The 27,884-nt window shown below is 48.2% G+C and overlaps 1 protein-coding gene across 2 annotated transcripts in view; it reads left to right on the top strand.

Annotated features, from left to right (window-relative positions):
- The first annotated feature begins 3,682 nt into the window (after window positions 1–3,682).
- The window catches only part of INPP1 (inositol polyphosphate-1-phosphatase), a 58,693-nt gene continuing 34,491 nt past the window's right edge, over window positions 3,683–27,884 (top strand). The window contains exon 1 of one of the 2 annotated variants that reach the window (XM_069985321.1): window positions 3,683–3,789. In XM_069985321.1, the coding sequence (XP_069841422.1) occupies window positions 3,783–3,789 (7 nt within the window). In that variant the 5' untranslated portion in view covers window positions 3,683–3,782. Of the gene's footprint in view, window positions 3,790–22,791; window positions 22,817–27,884 lie in introns of those variants that run through there. The other variant, XM_069985324.1, reaches the window with a different exon arrangement.

Genomic DNA, 27,884 nt, shown 5'->3' with positions numbered 1-27,884 from the left:
TCACCCCCCGTGCCGGGGTGACAGGCTCCCGACCTCCCGCTAGAGCCCCCTATACTTACCTAATCCCGCCGGGTCCCGCTTCTGGAGGTGGTCGAGTGATGAAGATCTCAGCCGCTGCAGCCCGGCGCGCGCGCTGAGAGATGAGTCCAACGCTCATAGAGAATGACGGAGCGCTGGACTCTCCTGTCATTCTCTATGGGTGTTGGACTCATCTCTCAGCGCGCGCGCCGGGCTGCAGCGGCTGAGATCTTCATCACCCGACCACCTCCAGAAGCGGGACCCGGCGGGATTAGGTAAGTATAGGGGGCTCTAACGGGGGGTCGGGAGCCTGTCACCACGGCACGGGGGGTGACAGGTTCCCTTTAAAATTCTTTCAATGTTTTCTGAGAAACCAGAACTATTACCCACACCACCTCAAAGCCACATCAGCAAATCGAAAACGGATCTCTGTTCACATAGAACATCCATACATGAGTGCGGCAGATACAACCCAGATATGGAATCCACACTGGACAGAACAATATACAGAAACACCAGGATACATTAATCCAATTTCCCAGTTACATGTAATTTCAACAACAATATGGCAGTGTAATCCACTAGGGGTGAAAAACTAGTGTTCACTAACTTATCCCCCTCCTGGACGCCTAAAGATGGTATTGTACCAACAGGATTTGGAGAAAAGTGCCTCAGTAATGACATTTTAAAATGGATTTATTTTAAGAGAAACAACATAGTGAGTTTCAGTGGGCTAGCTCCCACCTTTATCAAGCTAGACCTTGACTAATAAAGGTAGATATAACTCAATATTATTGGACCCCCCCCAAACCGCTTGTACCTTCAGATAGCTGCTTTTAATCCAAGATCTGTCCTGGGGTCCGTTCGGCAGGTGATGCAGTTGTCCCAAAAAACAACTTTTAGGGTAGAAACCCACTTGCCGGATCCGCAGTCTCCTCGCTGCGTATTTGCAGCGAGTCTCGCTGCGGATCCTGTCCCTATACTTTCGATGGCGGCCGGGGCTGCGGGGGGGGGGGGGGCTTGGCGATCGGGTGGCCCGGGGGGGGGGGGGTTGATCGGGCGGCCGGGCTGCGGGAGGTGTTAAAGGGGTTGCGGGCGGGCGGCTGGAGCATATACTTCACCTGGTCCCCGCTCCGGCTTGCTGAAGACACCAAGAACCGCCGAAGCAAGCCGGAGCCGGGATCAGTTAAAGTATCAGCTCCGGCGGCCGGGGGGTTAACGGGGCGGGCTGCGGACAAACTCGCAGCAGGGATGTACATTCCTGCTGCGAGTTTGTCTGCCATTGAAAGTATAGGGACAGGATCCGGAAAGTGGGTTTCTATCCTTGAACCTGCAGCCCCGTGCCCAACGGGAGTATCTGTGGCCTAACTTTGCACCACCCCTCTATCCCTCCTCCCCAACCTCTTCATCATTAGGAAAGCCACTGGAACATTTTCTCCTGTCTAAACACTGCACAGGTGCTCAATGATCCCGCCCATGTGCTGGGCTGACACAGGTGAGGAACAGGAGACAATCTGCCTGGAGCATTCCTAATGATGAGGAGGGTGCGGAGGAGGGACAGAGAGGTTGTGCCTACTTAATGCATACACAATCTAAGCCCCAGTCATTGGGCACGGGGCTGCCAGTTTAAAAGTTGTTTTTTAGGACAATAACTGCATCACCTGCCCAGCGGACCCCAGGAAAGATTTTGGATTTAAAGAAGCTATCCGAAGGTACAAGTGGTTTGGGGGGATCAGATTGTGGGTACAGAGTCGCTTTAATGTGTCCTCTAAGCACTGGTCTATGTTTTGCTTTCTTTATAAAATTTAGGGTCAAAAATATTGCAGCCAGATGTTAGCTGGGAGTCAATGGGATAATAAGAAACACAATGTAGTTTTGTGTTCTTCAGTCCGTTTTTTAAATCGCAGCAAGGCCTGCATCCAGCATTTTTCCACAGAAACAGCATTTTCCCCTTTGACATTCTGGAACTCTCCCCTCTCCTTGTGGCTACTGCTATTGCCGGTATCTCGGAGGACCACAGGTGTCATTCAAGACCCACTGGCAGGAGACTTGTCTTTCCCCCGCTACTGGTGTATGTAAAAGCTTGAGCTCTTCTCTTGCTTCAAATTTGGACACTGGGGCTTCCTGTTGTGACACACAATGTAGTTGCATAGCAAGGGAGTCCGAATACCCACACGCAAAAAATGACATCAGATACTGGTGTCCTTCAGTGGAGAACAGCCAGGGAGATACTAACATTGCATGTGAGTCAGACAGCAGTTCTGTTTTACATTCATATTGAGCACCAGTGGGGACACCAGACAAGATTCTTCAGGTCCAGAATCTCCTTCCAAGGTACTTCAGGATGCTCTCCCCCAGCAATTGGTGGCGAGACAAAGCTACATAGTTAATAAGGGTGTAAAAAAGACAAGAGTAAATAAACTTCAACCTATAACCCTACTGTATTGATCCACAGGAATGCACAAAACCACAAGGCAGATGCCAATTGCCCCATAACAGGGAGGGAAAATTTCCTTCCCGACTCCAATATGGCTATCAAAATAAATCACTGGATCAACGTCCTATCACTTGAAATCTAGTACTGCTAACGTGTAATATATTTATTGAGAAAAGTATCCAGGCCTCCCTTGAACTTATTGAATGAATCCGCCATGACAACGTAAATTGTATATGACAGGCGGGCACCTGTCAGCTATAGAATGCTGATCAACCTGTTTGTAATCATATCAAACCAAAGAAAAGAACAGACCAACAGGCATAAGTATGACATCCCAATAAGTGAAAAATGTCTAAATCTTTTTTATTATTATTATCACATGAAAGAGACACACAATGGGTAACAACATTTAAAAACATCAAAGGATGAACGAGAGCAGCATGGTTATATATAGCATAAAACAATGTATGTCACCACAAACATACGTGCAGAACAAGTAACACCATAGCTACTGCTCTGTGGAGTGAGGGAGACACCGCCCCACGTTTCCTAGAAAGGACTTCCTCAGCCATGACAACATCATGTGGCAAACAGTTCCATAGGATCACTGCGCTTACAGTATAGAAGAGGTAGAGGATGCCCTCGTCATGGTTACAGGCCAAGGTGTAAAAAGATCCCTGTACTGTCCATATATTTGACCCAGTGGCGAAATTTGGTGGGGGCAAAGAGGGCGGTCGCGGCTCAGCCAATCGCGGCTGAGCAGCTGATGACGCGGCCGGCATACGGGAAGATCGGAGGTGTTCGGAGCCGGCCGGATGAAGATGGCGTTTGGCACAAGATGGCGGACGCGTGTCGGCACGGATCAGGTATGTATAATGCACTACACTTCCGGGTACACGGGTGGGGGGGGGGGACACGGGGAAGGGGGCCATTCACAGACATAACATACATTACAAAGTTGTATAACTTTGTAATGTGTGTTATTCTGTGAATAATTTTTTACCGCCGCACTACCCCTTTAACACATGTCTGTAGTGACCGGGGCCCCCAAGAAGCCAACAGCACCTGACGATAGCGGGCCCCCTGCTCCTGAGGGGCCCGCTCAGCTGTCGGATGCCAAGCCCGGCCAGGGCTGGATCTTCTCCCTGCATCTTCCACACACGCTGCTGCTGCTGTCCCCTCCCCCTCACTGTCCTACAGAGCTGGTATGAGGGGGAGGGGAGGGACCAGCAGCTGGAGGGATCCTCACCGTCTATGGCTGCCAGGGAGAGACTGAAGACGTCCAGCAGCAGCTCTGACAGGGAGTGAGGCTGCCGAGTGCTGGAAGATGTCAGGTACTGAGTGAGGATTGTGAGAGGAGTGACAACACACAAACAGACAAACAGACAGACAGACACAACCACCCACCCACACCACTGACCAAATGATCAGGAGGAGATATACTGTGTGTATATATATATCTATATCATAAAAATCAAAGTCTGTCTGTCTGTCTGTCCTTCTGTCTGTCTGTCTGTCTGTCCTCTATAGACTTCCAAACGCCTGAACCGTTTGACCCCAAATTTGGCACACAGATACATTGGGTGCCCGGGAAGGTTATTGCGAAGGTCCCGTCCCCGCCAGATGTACAGGAGAGGAGGGGGAGGGGAAAGAGAGGCGCCTCATAGAGATGAATGGTAAAATCTCCTCACTGCACACACAGGTGATATAATTAGCTGCAGCAGACACGGCAGTTGGAGCCTTAGCAACCAATAGGATTACTGCTTTCATTTTCACAGGGAGCAGTGGTTGCTAGGGAAGCTGCCTCACAACATCCACAGTAATAACTGGTAGACCCCCTACTCCATCTGTACAGTACATGTATATACAGGACCCCCTACTCCATCTATACAGTACATGTATATACAGGACCCCCTACTCCATCTATACAGTACATGTATATACAGGGCCCCCTACTCCATCTATACAGTACATGTATATACAGGACCCCCTACTCCATCTATACAGTACATGTATATACAGGACCCCCTACTCCATCTATACAGTACATGTATATACAGGACCCCCTACTCCATCTATACAGTACATGTATATACAGGGCCCCCTACTCCATCCATACAGTACATGTATATACAGGGCCCCCTACTCCATCTATACAGTACATGTATACAGGGCCCCCTACTCCATCTATACAGTACATGTATATACAGGGCCCCCTACTCCATCTATACAGTACATGTATATACAGGACCCCCTACTCCATCTATACAGTACATGTATATACAGGACCCCCTACTCCATCTATACAGTACATGTATATACAGGACCCCCTACTCCATCTATACAGTACATGTATATACAGGGCCCCCTACTCCATCTATACAGTACATGTATATACAGGGCCCCCTACTCCATCTATACAGTACATGTATATACAGGACCCCCTACTCCATCTATACAGTACATGTATATACAGGACCCCCTACTCCATCTATACAGTACATGTATACAGGACCCCCTACTCCATCTATACAGTACATGTATATACAGGACCCCCTACTCCATCTATACAGTACATGTATATACAGGACCTCCTACTCCATCTATACAGTACATGTATACAGGACCCCCTACTCCATCTATACAGTACATGTATATACAGGGCCCCCTACTCCATCTATACAGTACATGTATATACAGGACCCCCTACTCCATCCATACAGTACATGTATATACAGGGCACAACAGGTATACCAAACTGTGACTGGGTAACACTGCTACACCAGACCTGACCAATACCGCCATACTGTGCTGGATAACACTGTCATACCAGACCTGACCAATACCGCCATACTGTGACTGGAAAAACACTGCCAGACCTGACCAATACCGCCATACTGTGACTGGATAACACCTCCATACCAGACCTGACCAATACCGCCATACTGTGACTGGATAACACCTCCATACCAGACCTGACCAATACCGCCATACTGTGACTGGGTAACACCGCCACACCAGACCTGACCAATATCGCCATACTGTGACTGGATAACACTGCCACACCAGACCTGACCAATACCGCCATACTGTGACTGGATAACACTGCCACACCAGACCTGACCAATACCGCCATACTGTGACTGGATAACACTGTCATATAAGACCTGACCAATACCGCCATACTGTGAATGGATAACACTGCCACACCAGACCTGACCAATACCGCTATACTGTGCTGGATAACACTGTCATACCAGACCTGACCAATACCGCCATACTGTGACTGGATAACACTGCCATACCAGACCTGACCAATACCGCCGTACTGTGCTGGATAACACTGTCATACCAGACCTGACCAATACCGCCATACTGTGACTGGATAACACTGCCATACCAGACCTGACCAATACCGGCAAACTGTGACTGGGTAACACCGCCACACCAGTCCTGACCAATACCACCATACTGTGACTGGATAACACCATCATATCAGACCTGACCAATACTGCCATACTGTGACTGGATAACACCGCTATACCAGACCTGACCAATACCACCATACCGTGACTGGATAACACCGCCACACCAGACCTGACCAATACCGCCATACTGTGACTGGATAACACCCCCATACCAGACATGACCAATACCGACACACTGTGACTGAATAACACTGCCATACGGGTAAATACAACCCTGCAGGTATACAGGACACTACAGGTATACAGGACCCCAAAACTATACACTACAAGTGCACGGGACCTCCACAAAACTATATACTACAGGTATACAGGACCCCAAACTTTACACTACAGGTATACAGGACCCCAAAACTATATACTACAGGTATACAGGACCTCCACCAACTATATACTTCAGGTATACAGGACCTCCACCAACTATATACTACAGGTATACAGGACCCCAAACTATACACTACAGGTATACAGGACCCCAAAACTATACACTACAGGTATACAGGAACTCCACCAACTATATACTACAGGTATATAGGACCCCAAACTATACACTACAGGTATACAGGACCCCAAAACTATACACTACAGGTATACAGCACCTTCACCAACTCTATACTACAAGTATACAGGACCCCAAATATACTATAGGTATACAGGAACTCCACCAGCTATATACTACAGGTATATAGGACCCCAAACTATACACTACAGGTATACAGGACCTCCACCAACTCTATACTATAGTTATACCGGACCCCCAAACTATTTACTACAGGTATACAGGACCCCTGAACTATATACTACAGGTATACAAGACCTCCACCAATTATACACTACAGGTATCCAGGACCCTCAAACTATAAACTACAGGTATACAAGACCTCCACCAACTATACATTACAGGTATACAGCACCAACTATATACTACAGGTATACAGGACCCCCGAACTATACAGTACAGGTATACAGGACCTTCACCAACTGTACACTGCAGGTATACAGGACCTCCCTCAACTATACACTATAGGTATACAGCCCCCCAACTATGCACTACAGATATGCGAGACCCCTAAAAACTATATATTGTGGGTATACAGAACCCCTCCAACTATGCACTACAGGTATACATTAATTCCACTGATTAACTCAGATGAAACAATACCTTTAGCTTGGCCTCCTGGGCACCTTAAAACAAATCTAATTAACACACTGACACTTTATACCCGGGCAGCGCCGGGTACATTTTCTAGTATATATATATATATATATATGTATATATATATATATCTATATATATATATATATATATATACTAAAAAATGTACCCGGCGCTGCCCGGGTATAAAGTGTCAGTGTGTTAATTAGATTTGTTTTAAGGTGCCCAGGAGGCCAAGCTAAAGGTATTGGGTATTGTTTCATCTGAGTTAATCAGTGGAATTAATGTATACCTGAAGTGCATAGTTGGAGGGGTTCTGTATACCCACAATGTATAGTTTTTAGGGGTCTCGCATATCTGTAGTGCATAGTTGGGGGGCTGTATACCTATAGTGTATAGTTGAGGGAGGTCCTGTATACCTGCAGTGTACAGTTGGTGAAGGTCCTGTATACCTGTACTGTATAGTTCGGGGGTCCTGTATACCTGTAGTATATAGTTGGTGCTGTATACCTGTAATGTATAGTTGGTGGAGGTCTTGTATACCTGTAGTTTATAGTTTGAGGGTCCTGGATACCTGTAGTGTATAATTGGTGGAGGTCTTGTATACCTGTAGTATATAGTTCGGGGGTCCTGTATACCTGTAGTAAATAGTTTGAGGGTCCTGTATAACTATAGTATAGAGTTGGTGGAGGTCCTGTATACCTGTAGTGTATAGTTTGGGGTCCTATATACCTGTAGTATATAGCTGGTGGAGTTCCTGTATACCTATAGTATATTTGGGGTCCTGTATACTTGTAGTATAGAGTTGGTGAAGGTGCTGTATACCTGTAGTGTATAGTTTTGGGGTCCTGTATACCTGTAGTGTATAGTTTGGGGTCCTATATACCTGTAGTATATAGTTGGTGGAGTTCCTGTATACCTGTAGTGTATAGTTTTGGGGTCCTGTATACCTGTAGTGTATAGTTTGGGGTCCTGTATACCTGTAGTATATAGTTGGTGGAGGTCCTGTATACCTGAAGTATATAGTTGGTGGAGGTCCTGTATACCTGTAGTATATAGTTTTGGGGTCCTGTATACCTGTAGTGTAAAGTTTGGGGTCCTGTATACCTGTAGTATATAGTTTTGTGGAGGTCCTGTGCACTTGTAGTGTATAGTTTTGGGGTCCTGTATACCTGTAGTGTCCTGTATACCTGCAGGGTTGTATTTACCCGTATGGCAGTGTTATTCAGTCACAGTGTGTCGGTATTGGTCATGTCTGGTATGGGGGTTGTCACGAACACGCGCGCCAACCTGCGCCGGCCCTGACAAGGGGGAGGGGAGTCCTAACCACGCCAGGCGGAAAGGATCTAAAACAAAGATCAAAAGGGGGGGGGGGGGACAAGACAAGGGAATCAAAGGAACTTGGGGCTCTGGACTCCCCTGGGTTGCACTAGCCCTACAGGTCGATTCACCTCACGCACTCACGCTTTACGCCCTGCTGCCGGGCCGTAACTCGAGCGTAAATCGCCACCTGCCGCCTTCCGCACACCCAGACACCAGACACCCACTTGGCCACGAACACTGCCTGCACGTTGGCCAACACAAACACGACACTTCGCAGTATCTGGACCCACCAGTCGCTGTCATACACGTGACCCACTGACCGCAGCCAGACACACATCCACGAAGCACGCACACAGAACTTTGCTATGTTGGGACCCACCGGCTGTCGTCATACACGTAACCTTCCAGCCGCTGCCAGACACCCAAACACAACATACATACACAACTTTGCTGCCACCACCCTATCTATTACGTTACTGGGGAGACAGGGAACCCCAAGAGTGTTCCACCCGCAAGCAGACACACCCACAAGGTAGAGTAAGCCACCCGGTCATACACTATACGGTCACACACCGCACATGCACTCTTCCTGGAGCTAACTAGGTTCGTTTAGGCTACAAGACAAACCATCAAACTTTTAGGTTTAATGCATTAAAATGGACAGTACTTGGTTACAAAAAGATGGTTACAAAAAGACATACAGACACTGCAAACAATGAAAACAAAAGGGATAAAATAAGAAAGTTCTAATACTTAGCACAGGATGCGTCGTATGGGTTCTTCCTTCCCAGGGGATTTGGGCTTAGAAAGTGGTGCACAAACCAATTCGATTGGATCCCCAACTTTGTGACAATTACATGTTCCCTAGGTCTCACTTTTATGTAAGACCTGAAAGGGTTGGGCTGAGGGCGTCACCTGACATCTGTAACTCAGCCCCTTTGGGCAGCGCTTCAGCTGCCCCCCTCAGCCCTCAAGGGAACACACTTGGACATATCAAAAAAGATACTTTCCCAGGCACCATATCAATGGTACGGGCCCCAGCCCTTGTTCATAATTTATATCTCGTCATCCTGATTCCTGGCATATCAAACATCATATGCCTCGGACACTCAGAAGGTGAGATACCCCTTATGGCATGATGAGGACAGGTAGACAGGCCATGTTTGGACTCCCCGCGATGTCCTCATCATAACCGACACTAGGAAATTGGTTCTGTGGCTCTATGTTTTATCTGAAGAAAGTTATGGAAGATTTCATATTCCTATTCCTTTCCTCAAAGAGAGTTCACCCCCTGCTGGCATGGAGTCAGTGAGCCTGCCTCAGAGGTGCGAAGTCAACACTCTAGTCACAATCTACTCCACCATCTTCTTTACAGCTCCATGCTTATTCCCCCATGCAGAGAGACTTTTGGTCTTTTACACAAGGTAATCAGACGGCCTGACTCCAAGCTAATCAATAAGTCCATATGATTAACTTGCGTCAGCTATGGGTTATTGCCATTAGACTAAATCTATAAAATATCAATCACAATCTATAAAATATCTACTGCATGAATACATATAAACCACACCACACCTAAAACCACTTTACATATTCATGAATAAGGACAGGGCTGTCCATATTCCTTACACCTCCCCCTTTTATGAGATGGCAAGGGAGATCGATTCACAGATCATCTCCCGGCCATCTCCATGCTCCTTTCCTCTGATGGGACAACCCATTAGCAGGGGGAAGCACATCCTTTCTGACCAAGCCCCAGAATTATGAGTGGAGGTCAGCCGACCTCTCACACAGATATCAAGTATATCATAACCACTGGTGGCCACAATTACAGAGTTTACATAGCAATGGTACAGGAAACATCCTCCAATCTTAAGAAAGTCCTCTACCTTCCTAGAATCCCAAGGCATCTCATGAAGAGGTCTCGTCCCGGCCACCCACAAACTGTTGATATCTGGGGGGTCAGTTTTGATGTTGAAGGGCCTCTCATCTTTGACTCCTCTTGTAGTTAGAGAGACAACAAGTTCAATGACCAAGGACCCCAATGATCCAGATGGATCCACTGAACTTTTTCCACCTTGTAATCCATTTGGATAGTCCATTTTAATAAGGACTCCAACGGTTCCCATCACCTCCATGGTTTCCTCCACACAGTTCCTAGTCTCTGCATCTGGGAACTCTTTAGAAATGTTCTTGTACTTCAGGCTGCATTTAGCTATAGGAACACCGTCCATGCCTTCCTCAGTTGGCTTATGGACAACAGCCTCCGCTGCAGGATGTCCCTCCTGTATGGCAACACAAGAAAAATCTTCAGCCCCGGCATCACAGGGCCCTTTACATATATCACAGTCTCCCACATCAGTATCTGCTTTATCAATGGGATACTCCACGCTAATGTCCATACCTCCACCAGGTTCCTGGACATTGGAGTCCTCCGACTCCACACAGCTTTTTGGGGACAGCTCCCTAATCCCAGGGTGGGAGGCTGTCCCTTGCACAGATTTGGACTCTTCACACTGCTGAGACACAGAATCCATAGTGGCAGGAACACAGTCCATTTTCAAACTTATGGGGGCTTCCGGGCTGACCACCCCATCTCCTGTTACAGACATCAGGGTTCCTTGCACCACCTCCACCATGCAAAACATCTCAAAAGGACAGTCAGCCTCTTGGGTACCCACCACCTCAGCATCAGTGGGTTCACAAGCAATATCCTCCTTCGACAGTCCATTTAGATAAAGTGGTGTCTCCAGGGAGGGGTTACACCAGATGCTAGTGGTTGCAGCACTTCCCAGATCCTTGGAACAGTCCAACACTCCTCCAGCATTTCCCACAGGCCCACATGTTGTAATATTACAGTCCTTGCCATCGGTATCACACAGTACCTGGCTGGTTCTGCTGATCTCCTCCTCAGGTGCTGCTGTGTTTTCCATAACTGGGGTCTCCACATGCTGGAGTGTCCTCGGCTCCACATTGGTTCCCAGCCACACACTAGTAGCCACCTCTTGTTCTGGCACAGTCCTTGTAATAACAGTGTCCTTGGGGTTTAGCATCTTGGCACTCCTTTTTCCCCACTCTTGGATGAGTGCACGTTTAATGGTGTTATAGTCCTGGTAAGCCTCCGCAGGTAAGCAAACTAAAGTTTCCAGCAGGTTTCCCCTAAGGCAGCAGATGAAGTTGTGTGCCCATTTTTCCGCCGGCACATAGAATTGTAGACAAATCTCTTCAAACAGAGGCCCCAGGGTGTGTAGGTCCTCATCTGTCTCCATGATGGGCAAATAGTCAGGATCGGGCCCATACAGCATTGCCCCCACACGGCTCCCAAGCAGTTTTGTCAACTTTCTCTGGATTTCTCTCATAGCTTCTATCTCGGGTTGGACGTATTTCAGGCGTATCAGGGGCTCATATATACTTAGATTCCGCAGGTACTTTCGCAGGCAGATATCCATGATCCTCATGGTTTACAAATAAAAAGATAGAAAAGAAAAACAAGATAGGGGAGGGGAATTGTTTGCACGTATGTCTATAGAACAAAAATCAAGCACTGTGTTTGTCTTGTATACTGGTCCACCTCGCAAGGTATCTACCAGCCTTTAGTGTTAGGAATAATTCCGTAAACCAGACACTAAAGCCTAATCACACAAAAAAGTGATATCCCACCGCTGCTAACCAATTTGTCACGAACACGCGCGCCAACCTGCGCTGGCCCTGACAAGGGGGAGGGGAGTCCTAACCACGCCAGGCGGAAAGGATCTAAAACAAAGATCAAAAGGGGGGGGGGGGGGGACAAGACAAGGGAATCAAAGGAACTTGGGGCTCTGGACTCCCCTGGGTTGCACTAGCCCTACAGGTCGATTCACCTCACGCACTCACGCTTTACGCCCTGCTGCCGGGCCGTAACTCGAGCGTAAATCGCCACCTGCCGCCTTCCGCACACCCAGACACCAGACACCCACTTGGCCACGAACACTGCCTGCACGTTGGCCAACACAAACACGACACTTCGCAGTATCTGGACCCACCAGTCGCTGTCATACACGTGACCCACTGACCGCAGCCAGACACACATCCACGAAGCACGCACACAGAACTTTGCTATGTTGGGACCCACCGGCTGTCGTCATACACGTAACCTTCCAGCCGCTGCCAGACACCCAAACACAACATACATACACAACTTTGCTGCCACCACCCTATCTATTACGTTACTGGGGAGACAGGGAACCCCAAGAGTGTTCCACCCGCAAGCAGACACACCCACAAGGTAGAGTAAGCCACCCGGTCATACACTATACGGTCACACACCGCACATGCACTCTTCCTGGAGCTAACTAGGTTCGTTTAGGCTACAAGACAAACCATCAAACTTTTAGGTTTAATGCATTAAAATGGACAGTACTTGGTTACAAAAAGATGGTTACAAAAAGACATACAGACACTGCAAACAATGAAAACAAAAGGGATAAAATAAGAAAGTTCTAATACTTAGCACAGGATGCGTCGTATGGGTTCTTCCTTCCCAGGGGATTTGGGCTTAGAAAGTGGTGCACAAACCAATTCGATTGGATCCCCAACTTTGTGACAATTACATGTTCCCTAGGTCTCACTTTTATGTAAGACCTGAAAGGGTTGGGCTGAGGGCGTCACCTGACATCTGTAACTCAGCCCCTTTGGGCAGCGCTTCAGCTGCCCCCCCTCAGCCCTCAAGGGAACACACTTGGACATATCAAAAAAGATACTTTCCCAGGCACCATATCAATGGTACGGGCCCCAGCCCTTGTTCATAATTTATATCTCGTCATCCTGATTCCTGGCATATCAAACATCATATGCCTCGGACACTCAGAAGGTGAGATACCCCTTATGGCATGATGAGGACAGGTAGACAGGCCATGTTTGGACTCCCAGCGATGTCCTCATCATAACCGACACTAGGAAATTGGTTCTGTGGCTCTATGTTTTATCTGAAGAAAGTTATGGAAGATTTCATATTCCTATTCCTTTCCTCAAAGAGAGTTCACCCCCTGCTGGCATGGAGTCAGTGAGCCTGCCTCAGAGGTGCGAAGTCAACACTCTAGTCACAATCTACTCCACCATCTTCTTTACAGCTCCATGCTTATTCCCCCATGCAGAGAGACTTTTGGTCTTTTACACAAGGTAATCAGACGGCCTGACTCCAAGCTAATCAATAAGTCCATATGATTAACTTGCGTCAGCTATGGGTTATTGCCATTAGACTAAATCTATAAAATATCAATCACAATCTATAAAATATCTACTGCATGAATACATATAAACCACACCACACCTAAAACCACTTTACATATTCATGAATAAGGACAGGGCTGTCCATATTCCTTACAGGGGTGTTATCCAGTCACAGTATGGCGGTATTGGTCAGGTCTGATATGATGGTGTTATCCAGTCACAGTATGGTGGTATTGGTCAGGACTGGTGTGGCGGTGTTGCCCAGTCACAGTTTGCCGGTATTGGTCAGGTCTGGTATGGCAGTGTTATCCAGTCACAGTATGGCGGTTTTGGTCAGGTCTGGTATGACAGTGTTATCCAGCACAGTATGGCGGTATTGGTCAGGTCTGGTATGGCAGTGTTATCCAGTCACAGTATGGCGGTATTGCTCAGGTCTGGTATGACAGTGTTATCCAGCACAGTATAGCGGTAATGGTCAGGTCTGGTGTGGCGGTGTTATCCATTCACAGTATGGCGGTATTGGTCAGGTCTTATATGACAGTGTTATCCAGTCACAGTATGGCGGTATTGGTCAGGTCTGGTGTGGCAGTGTTATCCAGTCACAGTATGGCGGTATTGGTCAGGTCTGGTGTGGCGGTGTTACCCAGTCACAGTATGGCGGTATTGGTCAGGTCTGGTATGGAGGTGTTATCCAGTCACAGTATGGCGGTATTGGTCAGGTCTGGTATGGAGGTGTTATCCAGTCACAGTATGGCGGTATTGGTCAGGTCTGGCAGTGTTATCCAGTCACAGTATGGCGGTATTGGTCAGGTCTGGTATGACAGTGTTATCCAGCACAGTATGGCGGTATTGGTCAGGTCTGGTGTAGCAGTGTTACCCAGTCACAGTTTGGTATACCTGTTGTGCCCTGTATATACATGTACTGTATGGATGGAGTAGGGGGTCCTGTATATACATGTACTGTATAGATGGAGTAGGGGGTCCTGTATATACATGTACTGTATAGATGGAGTAGGGGGCCCTGTATATACATGTACTGTATAGATGGAGTAGGGGGCCCTGTATATACATGTACTGTATAGATGGAGTAGGGGGTCCTGTATATACATGTACTGTATAGATGGAGTAGGGGGTCCTGTATACATGTACTGTATAGATGGAGTAGGGGGTCCTGTATATACATGTACTGTATAGATGGAGTAGGGGGTCCTGTATATACATGTACTGTATAGATGGAGTAGGGGGTCCTGTATATACATGTACTGTATAGATGGAGTAGGGGGCCCTGTATATACATGTACTGTATAGATGGAGTAGGGGGTCTACCAGTTATTACTGTGCATGTTGTGAGGCAGCTTCCCTAGCAACCATTGCTCCCTGTGAAAATGAAAGCAGTAATCCTATTGGTTGCTAAGGCTCCAACTGCCGTGTCTGCTGCAGCTAATTATATCACCTGTGTGTGCAGTGAGGAGATTTTACCATTCATCTCTATGGGGCGCCTCTCTTTCCCCTCCCCCTCCTCTCCTGTACATCTGGCGGGGACGGGACCTTCGCAATAACCTTCCCGGGCACCCAATGTATCTGTGTGCCAAATTTGGGGTCAAACGGTTCAGGCGTTTGGAAGTCTATAGAGGACAGACAGACAGAAGGACAGACAGACAGACAGACAGACTTTGATTTTTATGATATAGATTTTATATATATATATATATATATATATATATATATATATATTGTATGTACAGTATATGTGTGTGTCTCCTGCTGCTCACTTGGTCACTGCTGTATATATACGGTATGTGTGTGTATATATATATGACCAAGTGAGCAGCAGGATATATAAGTGATAAGTGACTGGCAGGATATATATATATATACTAGAAAATGTACCCGGCGCTGCCCGGGTATAAAGTGTCAGTGTGTTAATTAGATTTGTTCTAAGGTGCCCAGGAGGCCAAGCTAAAGGTATTGTTTCATCAGTGGAATTAGTGTATACCTATAGTGCATAGTTGGAGGGGTTCTGTATACCCACTATGTATAGTTTTTAGGGGTCTCGCATATCTGTAGTGCATAGTTGGGGGGGCTGTATACCTATAGTGTATAGTTGAGGGAGGTCCTGTATACCTGCAGTGTACAGTTGGTGAAGGTCCTGTATACCTATACTGTAGGGCTGGGCGATATGGCCAAAAAATAAAATCTCGATTTTTAAAAAATTTTGGACGATTCTCGATTTAAATCTCGATTTTTTTGTTTTTGCTAAATAAATAGGACATTTTTCTCCCTGCAGCATCAGATACGATTTTATTGACGTTTGAGACAACTATATTGTTTCCCAGTGTAACAGTGCTCCTCCTGTGCCCCCCATGTAGTAGACAAACACATTGTGTGCCCCATATAAGTAGTTTTCCCAAATATGTGCCCTATGTACTCTGTGCCCCCATATAGTATAGGCGATCTTCTTTGTGCCTTCATCTAGGTAGGGAGTAGTAGTGAGGGTATAGTGGATAAGGGGTGTAATAGTACAGGTAAAGATGAGGAGTGTGGTAGTAGTACAGGTATAGATGATGGGTGTAGTAGTACTACTGAGGGGGTATGGGGTGGACTGGGGGTCACTGAGTGGGTATGGGGCAGGCTGGGGGTCACTGAGGGGTATGAGGCAGGCTGGGGGTCACTGAGGGGTATGAAGCAGGCTAAGGGTCACTGAGGGGTATGGGGCAGGCTGGGGGTCACTGAGGGGTATGGGGCAGGCTAAGGGTCACTGAGGGGTATGGGGCAGGCTGGGGGTCACTGAGGGGTATGGGGCAGGCTAAGGGTCACTGAGGGGTATGGGGCAGGCTGGGGGTCACTGTGGGGTATGAGGCAGGCTGGGGGTCACTGAGGGGTATGGGGCAGGCTGGGGGTCACTGAGGGGTATGGGGCAGCTGAGGGGACACTGAGGGGTATGGGGCAGGCTGGGGGTCACTGAGGGGTATGGGGCAGGCTGGGGGTCACTGAGGGGTATGGGGCAGGCTGGGGGTCACTGAGGGATATGAAGCCGGCTGGGGGTCACTCAGGGGTATGGGGCAGCTGAGGGGACACTGAGGGGGTATGGGGCAGCTGAGGGGGTATGGGGCAGCTGAGGGGACACTGAGGGGGTATGGGGCAGCTGAGGGGACACTGAGGGGGTATGGGGCAGCTGAGGGGACACTGAGGGGGTATGGGGCAGCTGAGGGGACACTGAGGGGGTATGGGGCAGCTGAGGGGACACTGAGGGGGTATGGGGCAGCTGAGGGGGACTAGGCAGGCGTGGTAAAGTGTCAGGACTGCGCTGTGAGGTGCAGGGCCGGCGGTCAGGAGAGATGTGGTATCGGCGGCTCCAGCCTCTTCACAGAGCCGCGGCTGACCTCTCCCGCCCCTTACACGTTAGTGCCGCGCTGAGCTGCGTCCCGCTCTCTTCCTGTCACACGTGCAGGTCCTGTTCTGTGGAGGAGGCGGCAGGGATCGCAGCAGAAGGAGAGAACGTCGCTGCGGGTCCTGGAGCTGTACAGCGGGCAGCGACGTTCTCTCCTTCTGCTGCGATCCCTGCCGCCTCCTCCACAGAACAGGACCTGCACGTGTGACAGGAAGAGAGCGGGACGCAGCTCAGCGCGGCACTAACGTGTAAGGGGCGGGAGAGGTCAGCCGCGGCTCTGTGAAGAGGCTGGAGCCGCCGATACCACATCTCTCCTGACCGCCGGCCCTGCACCTCACCGCGCAGTCCTGCAACTCTCTCCGGACCCGACACTTTACCGCGCCGCCCGCAATGATTTTTTGTGAAAATCGAATTTACGATTTTCACAAAAAATCTAATCGATTCTAACTGTCTGGGCGATTAATCGAATTAATTCGATTAATCGCCCAGCCCTACTATACTGTATAGTTCAGGGGTCCTGTATACCTGTAGTATATAGTTGGTGCTGTATACCTGTAATGTATAGTTGGTGGAGGTCTTGTATACCTGTAGTTTATAGTTTGAGGGTCCTGGATACCTGTAGTAAATAGTTTGAGGGTCCTGTATAACTATAGTATAGAGTTGGTGGAGGTCCTGTATACCTGTAGTGTATAGTTTGGGGTCCGATATACCTGTAGTATATAGCTGGTGGAGTTCCTGTATACCTATAGTATATTTGGGGTCCTGTATACTTGTAGTATAGAGTTGGTGAAGGTGCTGTATACCTGTATTATAGAGTTGGTGTAGGTCCTGTATACCTGTAGTGTATGGTTTTGAGGTCCTGTATACCTGTAGTGTATAGTTTGGGGTCCTATATACCTGTAGTATATAGTTGGTGGAGTTCCTGTATACCTGTAGTGTATATTTTCGGAGTCCTGTATACCTGTAGTGTATAGTTTGGGGTCCTGTATACCTGTAATATATAGTTGGTGGAGGTCCTGTATACCTGAAGTATATAGTTGGTGGAGGTCCTGTATACCTGTAGTATATAGTTTTGGGGTCCTGTATACCTGTAGTGTAAAGTTTGGGGTCCTGTATACCTGTAGTATATAGTTTTGTGAAGGTCCCGTGCACTTGTAGTGTATAGTTTTGGGGTCCTGTATACCTGTAGTGTCCTGTATACCTGCAGGGTTGTATTTACCCGTATGGCAGTGTTATTCAGTCACAGAGTGTCGGTATTGGTCATGTCTGGTATGGGGGTGTTATCCAGTCACAGTATGGCGGTATTGGTCAGGTCTGGTGTGGCGGTGTTATCCAGTCACGGTATGGTGGTATTGGTCAGGTCTGGTATAGCAGTGTTATCCAGTCACAGTATGGCAGTATCGGTCAGGTCTGATATGATGGTGTTATCCAGTCACAGTATAGTGGTATTGGTCAGGACTGGTGTGGCGGTGTTACCCAGTCACAGTATGGCGATATTGGTCAGGTCTGGTATGACAGTGTTATCCAGCACAGTATGGTGGTATTGGTCAGGTCTGGTATGGCAGTGTTATCCAGTCACAGTATGGCGGTATTGGTCAGGTCTTATATGACAGTGTTATCCAGTCACAGTATGGCGGTATTGGTCAGGTCTGGTATGACAGTGTTATCCAGTCACAGTATGGCGGTATTGGTCAGGTCTGGCAGTGTTATCCAGTCACAGTATGGCGGTATTGGTCAGGTCTGGTGTGGCAGTGTTATCCAGTCACAGTATGGCGGTATTGGTCAGGTCTGGTGTGGCGGTGTTATCCAGTCACAGTATGGCGGTATTGGTCAGGTCTGGCAGTGTTATCCAGTCACAGTATGGCGGTATTGGTCAGGTCTGGTATGACAGTGTTATCCAGCACAGTATGGCGGTATTGGTCAGGTCTGGTGTAGCAGTGTTACCCAGTCACAGTTTGGTATATCTGTTGTGCCCTGTATATACATGTACTGTATGGATGGAGTAGGGGGTCCTGTATATACATGTACTGTATAGATGGAGTAGGGGGTCCTGTATATACATGTACTGTATAGATGGAGTAGGGGGCCCTGTATACATGTACTGTATAGATGGAGTAGGGGGCCCTGTATATACATGTACTGTATAGATGGAGTAGGGGGCCCTGTATACATGTACTGTATAGATGGAGTAGAGGGTCCTGTATACATGTACTGTATAGATGGAGTAGGGGCCCTGTATGTACTGTATAGATGGAGTAGGGGCCCTGTATATACATGTACTGTATAGTTGGAGTAGGGGGTCCTGTATACATGTACTGTATAGATGGAGTAGGGGTCCCTGTATATACATGTACTGTATAGATGGAGTAGGGGGTCCTGTATACATGTACTGTATAGATGGAGTAGGGGGTCCTGTATATACATGTACTGTATAGATGGAGTAGGGGGCCCTGTATATACATGTACTGTATAGATGGAGTAGGGGGTCTACCAGTTATTACTGTGGATTTTGTGAGGCAGCTTCCCTAGCAACCATTGCTCCCTGTGAAAATGAAAGCTGTAATCCTATTGGTTGCTAAGGCTCCAACTGCCGTGTCTGCTGCAGCTAATTATATCACCTGTGTTTGCAGTGAGGAGATTTTCCCATTCATCTCTATGAGGCGCCTCTCTTTCCCCTCCTCCTCCCCTCCTGTACATCTGGCGAGGACGGGACCTTCGCAATAACCTTCCCGGGCACCCAATGTATCTGTGTGCCAAATTTGGGGTCAAACGGTTCAGGCGTTTGGAAGTCTATAGAGGACAGACAGACAGACAGAAGGACAGACAGACAGACAGACTTTGATTTTTATGATATAGATATATATATACAGCTCTAACTTGCAACAGCTGGAGGGACTGAGTGTGACAACCTTGCTGTAGTCAGTGTGTAATGGAGGTCACCCAGCTTTCCCAGTGTCCTGTAGTCAGCATAATGGAGGTCACCCAGCTTTCCCAGTATCCTGTCATCAGTGTCATGGAGGCCACCCAGCTTTCCCAGCATCCTGTATGTCAGTGTGTAATGAAGGTCACCCAGCTTTCCAGCATCTTGTACTCAGTATGATGGAGGTCACCCAGCTTTCCAGCATCTTGTACTCAGTATGATGGAGGTCACCCAGCTTTCCAGAATCTTCTATTCAGTATAATGGAGGTCAGCCAGCTTTCCCATCATTGTACAATGGAAGTCACACAGCTTTCCCAGTATCCTGTAGTCAGTATGATGGAGGTCACCCAGCTTTTCCAGCAATAGTACTCAGTATGATGGAGACTGCACATGGGTCTGTACTAGGGATGGTCCGAACCCGCCGAGGTTCGGGTTCGGCTGAACCCGAACGCTCGTCATCGGATTCCCGCTGTCTGCCCGCTCCGTGCAGCGGGCGGATACAGCGGGAGGACCGCCTGGAAAACTGGGATACAGCCTATGGCTATGGCTGTATCCCAGTTTTCCAGGCGTTCCTCCCGCTGGATCCGCCCGCTGCACGGAGCGGGCAGACAGCGGTAATCATTGCGGATGGATCGGGTTCGTACGAACCCCGTCCGAACTCGGTTCGGACCATCCCTAGTCTGTACTAAACAGAGGAGGAGAGGAGTGTACTACACACAGGGGGCAGGGCCGTATTTACCACTAGGCACCCGTGGGGGGGGGGGGGCAGTACCAGGGAGCAGGGGGACAGAAAAAACAAATTTTTTTGTTTTTATTCTTTTAGTTTCCCTCCTACCGTTCAGACTTGCCAGTAAATCTGGTGTCTTTTCCAGGGGGGTGGGGGGTATGGTGGTATTGGTCAGGTCTGGTATCGCCAATAGGTGCGTGTTGATGGGGCGTCTTCAGGTTTAGTGCCTAGGGCAGCAGCAGCTGTTAATACAGCCCTGACAGGGGGGCAATACTATAGAGAAGCCTACACCCCAGAGAGGGGGGGGACAATACCACAGAGAGGGCTACACTACAGGGGAGTTTGTATAGAGATGAGGATAATGCTGGAGCGAGGAGCCTAAAATGTCTCTCTAGCAGATCCTGTGGAGACAAGTCATGGTCGGAAAAGTCTTCATGGTGGCCGGAGCCAGATGGAGACCAAAGGAAAAGTGAACAACCTTGAATATAAAAAAAAAAAATCACAATTCATGCAGAGAAGCCGCCTCCTGTGAGTGACTGAATGATGTTTTTGTATTTGGTAGAACACCGCTCTATGCCGTAATTCACACACTGCTTTTTCCAAGTAACCCCAATCTTGATGAAAGCCCCCCTTCCTTCCCCAGTGCTGAACTGAGTAAGGTCCGGGGGCCAAAGGCCCCCCACATCCACTCTGATCCCTAGCCTTCCTCCTCATGCAGCACCCACACTCTCTCAGAGGCCATGCTAACTAGTGTCCCTTTATAGAGCTCTTACCATGGTAAACGCTCTCCCTCCCTCTACTGCTTAGCCCTTACCACATTTTCACAAGCGCCCCCAACACATTTGACCCCCTTGCTGTACCTGCACCATCATGTAGTTGCAAATGCAGGTATCTATACACCTTATGCTAAAGTCAGTTAAAGGGGTACTCCAGCATTTTTTATTTTTTTAAATTAACTGGTTTCAGAAACTTATATAGATTTGTAAATTACCTCTGTTTAAAAATCTCAAGTCTTCCAGTACTTATCAGATAGATAGATAGATAGATAGATAGGAGATAGATAGATAGATAGATAGATAGATAGATAGATAGATAGATAGGAGATAGATAGATAGATAGATAGATAGATAGATATGAGATAGATAGATAAATAGATAGGAGATAGATAGATAGATAGATAGATAGATAGATAGATAGATAGATAGATAGGAGATAGATAGATAGATAGATAGATAGATAGATAGATAGGAGATAGATAGATAGGAGATAGATAGATAAGGAGATAGATAGGAGATAGATAGATAGAATAGAAGTGGATATCTAGCAGCTCATCACATATCTTGGATTGTACATACATGGATGAGCCCTTTTACTTTTTTTGTGGTTCTATATTTCAGATGTAGAAGCCTCTTACACAGCTCTTTATCCTTATTCACTATAAGAAATGTAGAAGAATATTCCCTTTATTATTCAGAAATCCTTGTCACCTGCTGAGGTTTCCTATGGGTAACAATGGTTGGGGGCCCACTTAGACTCACTCGCCCCCCCCCAGGCTGAACCCCTAGCTACGCCCCTGATTCGACCATTATGATCAGATCACATCTTTTTTCTAAACAAATAACCCCAAGTTTGATATATTTTCAGCTTTCTCTCTTCATATTTTAAGGGGTGTTTTTTCTTGTTGTTACATTAGGATGAAACTCTCCTGCAGTGGCCTATATGGAAGAATTTAATCTCCGTAGATGAGTTACACTTTAAGGCTGGGTTCACACTACGTATATTTGAGGCTGTATGTTTGAGGCTGTATAGCAACCAAAACCAGGAGTGGATTAAAAACACAGAAAGGCTATGTTCACATAATGTTGTAATTGAGTGGATGGCCGTCATTTAATGGCAAATATTTGCTGTTATTTTAAAACAACGGCTGTTATATTGAAATAATGGAAGTTATTTACCGTTATATGGCGGCCATCCACTCAATTTCAACATTGTGTGAACAGATCCTTTCTGGGTTTTCAATCCACTCCTGGTTTTGGTTGCTATGAGGACCTGACATGAGGACCAAATACAGCCTCAAATATACATAGTGTGAACCCAGCCTAAAGCCCCTATTTCACAGGGCGAAGAGAGGGAGCCAGCAAGCTCTGACAGGTCAGCGCTCGATTTCTCCTCGTTCCCTGCTCGCACTATTACTTATGTTGGAAGCGAGAAAAAGCCGGGGGGCACCTGGGTGATCGCTAGATCATCTGCGCAGCCCATAGAAGATTGCGGTGGTCTGCCGCCACTGCTCCTATTGCACGGAGTGACAGCAGCATATCGCTGCTACCGTGATTGTTTACTTTTCAACATGTTGAAAGACAACGATCAGCCGACATCATGCATGACGGCTGATTGTTGTCTTCTATTACACAAGACGATTATCGGCAAATTGCTTCGTATAATAGGGCCTTAAGAAACAGATAAAAAACACCCCTCTTGTATAGCCTAAGTGAGGTCAGTGTCTGATTCACATGAGGAGGGGTTATTAATATAGTATAGAAGGCTCAGATTCTGAGGTATCTGATATGTCTGATGAAGATAGTTCTGGGAGACCTTTGTTTGCCGTAGAAGACGTGGATCCTCTTATTAAAAAGGTTTTACTATGAAATTAGAGGATCAAAAAAGAACCTAGATCAATCCAAGATGTCGTTTGGGAGACTGTAAAGGGGTTGTCCAGCGAAAATGTTTTCTTTATAATCAACCTTCAGAAAGTTATATAGAATTGTAATTTACTTCAATTAAAAAATCGCAAGTCTTCCCATACTTATCAGCTGCTGTATGTGCTGCTGAAATGTTTTTTTTTTTTCAGTCTAAAACAGTGCTCCCTGCTGACATCTCTGGAGAGCAGTGACAAATGCCCATAGTAAATAATAAATCTATATCACTTTCTGAAACCAGTTGATTTGAAAGAAAAACATTTTTGATGGATAAAAGGAGAGTACAGTGGTACCTTGGTTTAAGAGCGTTTTGGTTTAAAAGCTCATAGCTTTTCACAATTGTGACTTGGTTTAACCTCTTAAGGACATATGACGTACCGGTACATCATATGTCCGCACTTGCACTTCAAAGCGGGGCCGCGCGGCGGCCCCGCTTTGAAGTGCCGCGATCCCGGGTGCCGCGAGTAGCCCGGGACCGCTGCTATTAGCGGGCACGGTCTGATCGCCGTGCCCGCTAATTAGCTAATCGGAGGCAGCTGTCAAAGTTGACAGCTGCCTCCGATTACCGGAGGCAACGTTTCCCTGGGGTCTAGTGGGGGAGATCGCTCCTCCGGGACCTTGTCCCGGAGGAGCGATCTCCGTTACGGATGCCGGCCGGGGACGCGTCCAAGATGGCGCCGTCCTCGGCTCAGCACTCGTTCGTTTTCGGCTGCAGCAGCCGAAAGCAAACGAGTGCCGATCTCATGGATCTCTGCAGCATATCTATGCTGCAGAGATCTCAATGAGAGATCACAGTGTATATACTAGAAGTCCCCCAGGGGGGCTTCTAGTATATGTGTAAAAAAATAAAATAAAGTGTTGTTAATAGTAAAAAGCCCCCTCCCCTAATAAAAGTCTGAATCACCCCCCTTTTCCCAGGTTTTAAATAAAAGTAAACAAATAAATAAATAAATAAATAAACATGTTTGGTATCGCCGCGTGCGTAATCGCCCGAACTATTAATTAATCACATTCCTGATCTCGTACGGTAAACGGTGTCAGCGCAAAAAAATCCCAAAGTGCAAAATTGCGCATTTTTGGTTGCATCAAATCCAGAAAAAATGTAATAAAAAGCGATCAAAAAGACGTATATGGGCAATCAAGGTACCGATATGGGCAGTCAAGGTACCGACACCTGTCACCCCCCCCCCCCCGTACCGGGGTGACAGGCTCCCGACCCCGTTAGATCCCCCTATACTTACGTGATCCCGCCGGGTCCCGGTCGGGTCACAGAGATATCAGCGCCCGATGCCCGGCGCGCGCTGACAGCAGAGTCAGATGCCCATAGAGAATGAATGGGGAGTCCGATGCTCCGTCATTCTCTATGGGCATCGGACTCATCTCTCAGCGCGCGCTTCGGGCGCTGATATCTCTGTAACCCGACCAGCTCGGGAAGCGGGACCTGGCGGGATCATGTGAGTATAGGGGGATCTAACAGGGGGTCGGGAGCCTGTCACCCCGACACGGGGGGTGACAGGTCCTCTTTAAAGTCTGCCATGCAAGAGGTTAAATGAGGATGCATGGCATCCACACTTAAACCTTTGTGTGCCAGACTGAACAATGTCATGGGGGCCACACTAATGTCAAAATATACCCATCCCAGCAAGGAAGAGGGTTAACCCCTTAGTGACCGCCGATACGGCTTTCTACGGCTGTCACTAATGGGCCTTATTCTGCTGCCATCAGCTTTTTACGGCGATGGCAGAGAATAAGGCTGCGGGGCCGGGACGGCCCCCACCCCATCCCCCCGGCTACCGGAGGTAGCTGAGGGGTTGGGGCAGTGTGTGAGGTCCGTCCCGGCCCCCCCCCTTACCGACGATCGCCGCTATTAACGTTATAGCGGCGGCCGTCGGTAAAGAGGATTACCGGTGCCGCCGCCACCTTTCATCTCCCCCCGCCGTGAATCTACGGCGGGGGGAGATGAAATAAGTGTATATCAGACCCCAGATCAGACCCCCCCTAGTGCCCCGATAACTAACCCCCCTCCCCCGGCGGCCATCATTTCCAAGATGGCCGCCGCCATCGCTGTGAACCGACTAACGTCGGTTCACAGCGATTAAAAAGTTAAAATGAATGAAAGCCCCATGCTCTCCGCCACCGGAGGTAACGGAGAGCATGGGGCAGTCATCGGGGACCCCCCTGTGGGGTCCCGGTACAAGCGATCAGCGGTATATACTATATACCGCTGATCGCTTGTGCCATGTGCTCCCGGCACTTTTTATCCCCTGTCACCATAAATGATTGGTGACAGGGGATAAAAAGTGATGTCCCCCCACCCCCCAAGTCGCCCCCCCACCCCCCCTGTCACCCCCGTCCCCCAGTCACCCCCCCCTTCCCCATATACGTTACCTGCTCCTGGAGCTCCTTCCTCCTCGACGTCCTGGCTGGTTATGAAGTGCGCATGCGCTTCACAACCAGCCAAGCTCTGAAAATTTAAAGTGACAGAGACCAATTTGGTCTCTGTCACTGAACTATGATTACTGTGATAGAAAATATCACAGTAATCATAGTAATACAGTGAAAATGAATGTATAAAGTACAAAAAGTGACAAACATACAAAAAAATAAAACAGTAATAATTGCAGTTTACTCCCAAATTACCCCTAACCCCTCCCCAGATTACCCGTAACCACCGCACGTTGCCCGTAACCACCGCACGTTGTCCGTAACCACCGCACGTTACCCGTAACCACTGCACGTTGCCCGTAACCACCGCACGTTGCCCGTAACCACCGCAACTTGCCAGTGACCCCCTCCAGATTGCCCGTAACCACCCCAAATTACATGTACCCACCCCAGATTACCTATAAGCACTTCAGTTTATCAGTAACAATCCCAGATTGTCTGTAACCCTTCCAGGTTGCACATAACCCCCCCAGGTTCCCCGTAATCATGCCAGATTACATGTAACCCCCCCAGATTGCACGTAACCACCGCGCGTTGCCTCTGACCACGCCACGTTGCCTCTGACCACGCCACGATGCCTCTGACCACGCCACGATGCCTCTGACCACCGCACGTCGCCTCTGACCACCACACGTCGCCTCTGACCACCACACGTCGCCTCTGACCACCACACGTCGCCTCTGACCACCACACGTCGCCTCTGACCACCACACGTCGCCTCTGACCACCACACGTCGCCTCTGACCACCCCAAATTGCCAATGACCCCCTCCAGATTGCGGTGCCCATGTCAGATTACAGGTACCCACCCCAGATTGCCTATAAGAACTTCAGTTTATCCATAACCACCCCACATTGCCCGTAACCACCCCACGTTGCCCGTAACCACCCCAGATTGTCTGTAAGCACAGCAGGTTGCCCGTAACCAGCCCACGTTGCCTGTAACCACCCCAGATTGTCTGTAAGCACTGCAGGTTGCCCGTAACCACCCCACGTTGCCCGTATCCACCCCAGATTGTCTGTAAGCACTGCAGGTTGCCCGTAACCACCCCACGTTTCCCGTAACCATCCCAGATTGTCTGTAAGCACAGCAGGTTGCCCGTAACCAGCCCACGTTGCCCGTTACCAGCCCACGTTGCCCGTAACCAGCCCACGTTGCCTGTAACCAGCCCACGTTGCCTGTAACCAGCCCAAGTTGCCTGTAACCAGCCCACGTTGCCTGTAACCACCCCACGTTGCCGTAACCACAGCAGGTTGCCCGTGACCACCACACGTTGCCCATAACCACCACACGTTGCCCATAACCACCCCGCGTTGCCTGTAACTACCCCACGTTGCCTGTAACCACAGCAGGTTGCCCGTGACCACCCCATGTTGTCCGTAACCACCCCAGATTACCTGTAACCACCTCAGGTTGCCCATAACCACCCCTGGTTGCCCGTAACCACCCCACATTACCTGTAATCTCATTTTTTTTATTTTATTTTAGTAACTGCGCTATTCTAATAACCATTACTAGCTGCGGTTTTGCTCCTGTAAATTGGCGCTCCTTCCCTTCTGAGCCCTGCTGTGTGCCCATACAGTGGTTTATGCCCACATATGAGGTCCCGTTTTACTCAGGAGAACCTGCGTTACAGATTTTGGGGTGAATTTTCTCTCCTGTTCCTCGTCAAATTGAGAAATTTCAAACTAAACCAACATATTATTGGAAAAATTCGAGTTTTTAATTTTTACTGGCCAATTTTGAATACTTTCCTCTAATACCTGTGGGGTAAAAATGGTCACCACACACCAAGATGAATTCTTTGAGGGGTGCGCTTTCCAAAATGTGGTGACTTTTGGGGGGAATCTATTCTGCTGACACTACAGGGGCTCAGCAAACGCACCTGGCGCTCAGAAACTTCTTCAGAAAAATCTGCACTGAAAATGCTAATTGGCGCTCCTTCCCTTCTGAGCCCTGCTGTGTGCCCATACAGTGGTTTATGCCCACATATGAGGTACCGTTTTACTCAGGAGAACCTGCTTTACATATATTGGGGTGACATTTCTCTCCTGTTCCTCGTGAAATTGAGAAATTTC

Source organism: Dendropsophus ebraccatus, chromosome 9 (assembly GCF_027789765.1).
Source record: "Dendropsophus ebraccatus isolate aDenEbr1 chromosome 9, aDenEbr1.pat, whole genome shotgun sequence".
Taxonomy (NCBI): Eukaryota; Metazoa; Chordata; class Amphibia; order Anura; family Hylidae; genus Dendropsophus; species Dendropsophus ebraccatus.
This window is presented reverse-complemented; position numbering and strand designations above follow the sequence as displayed.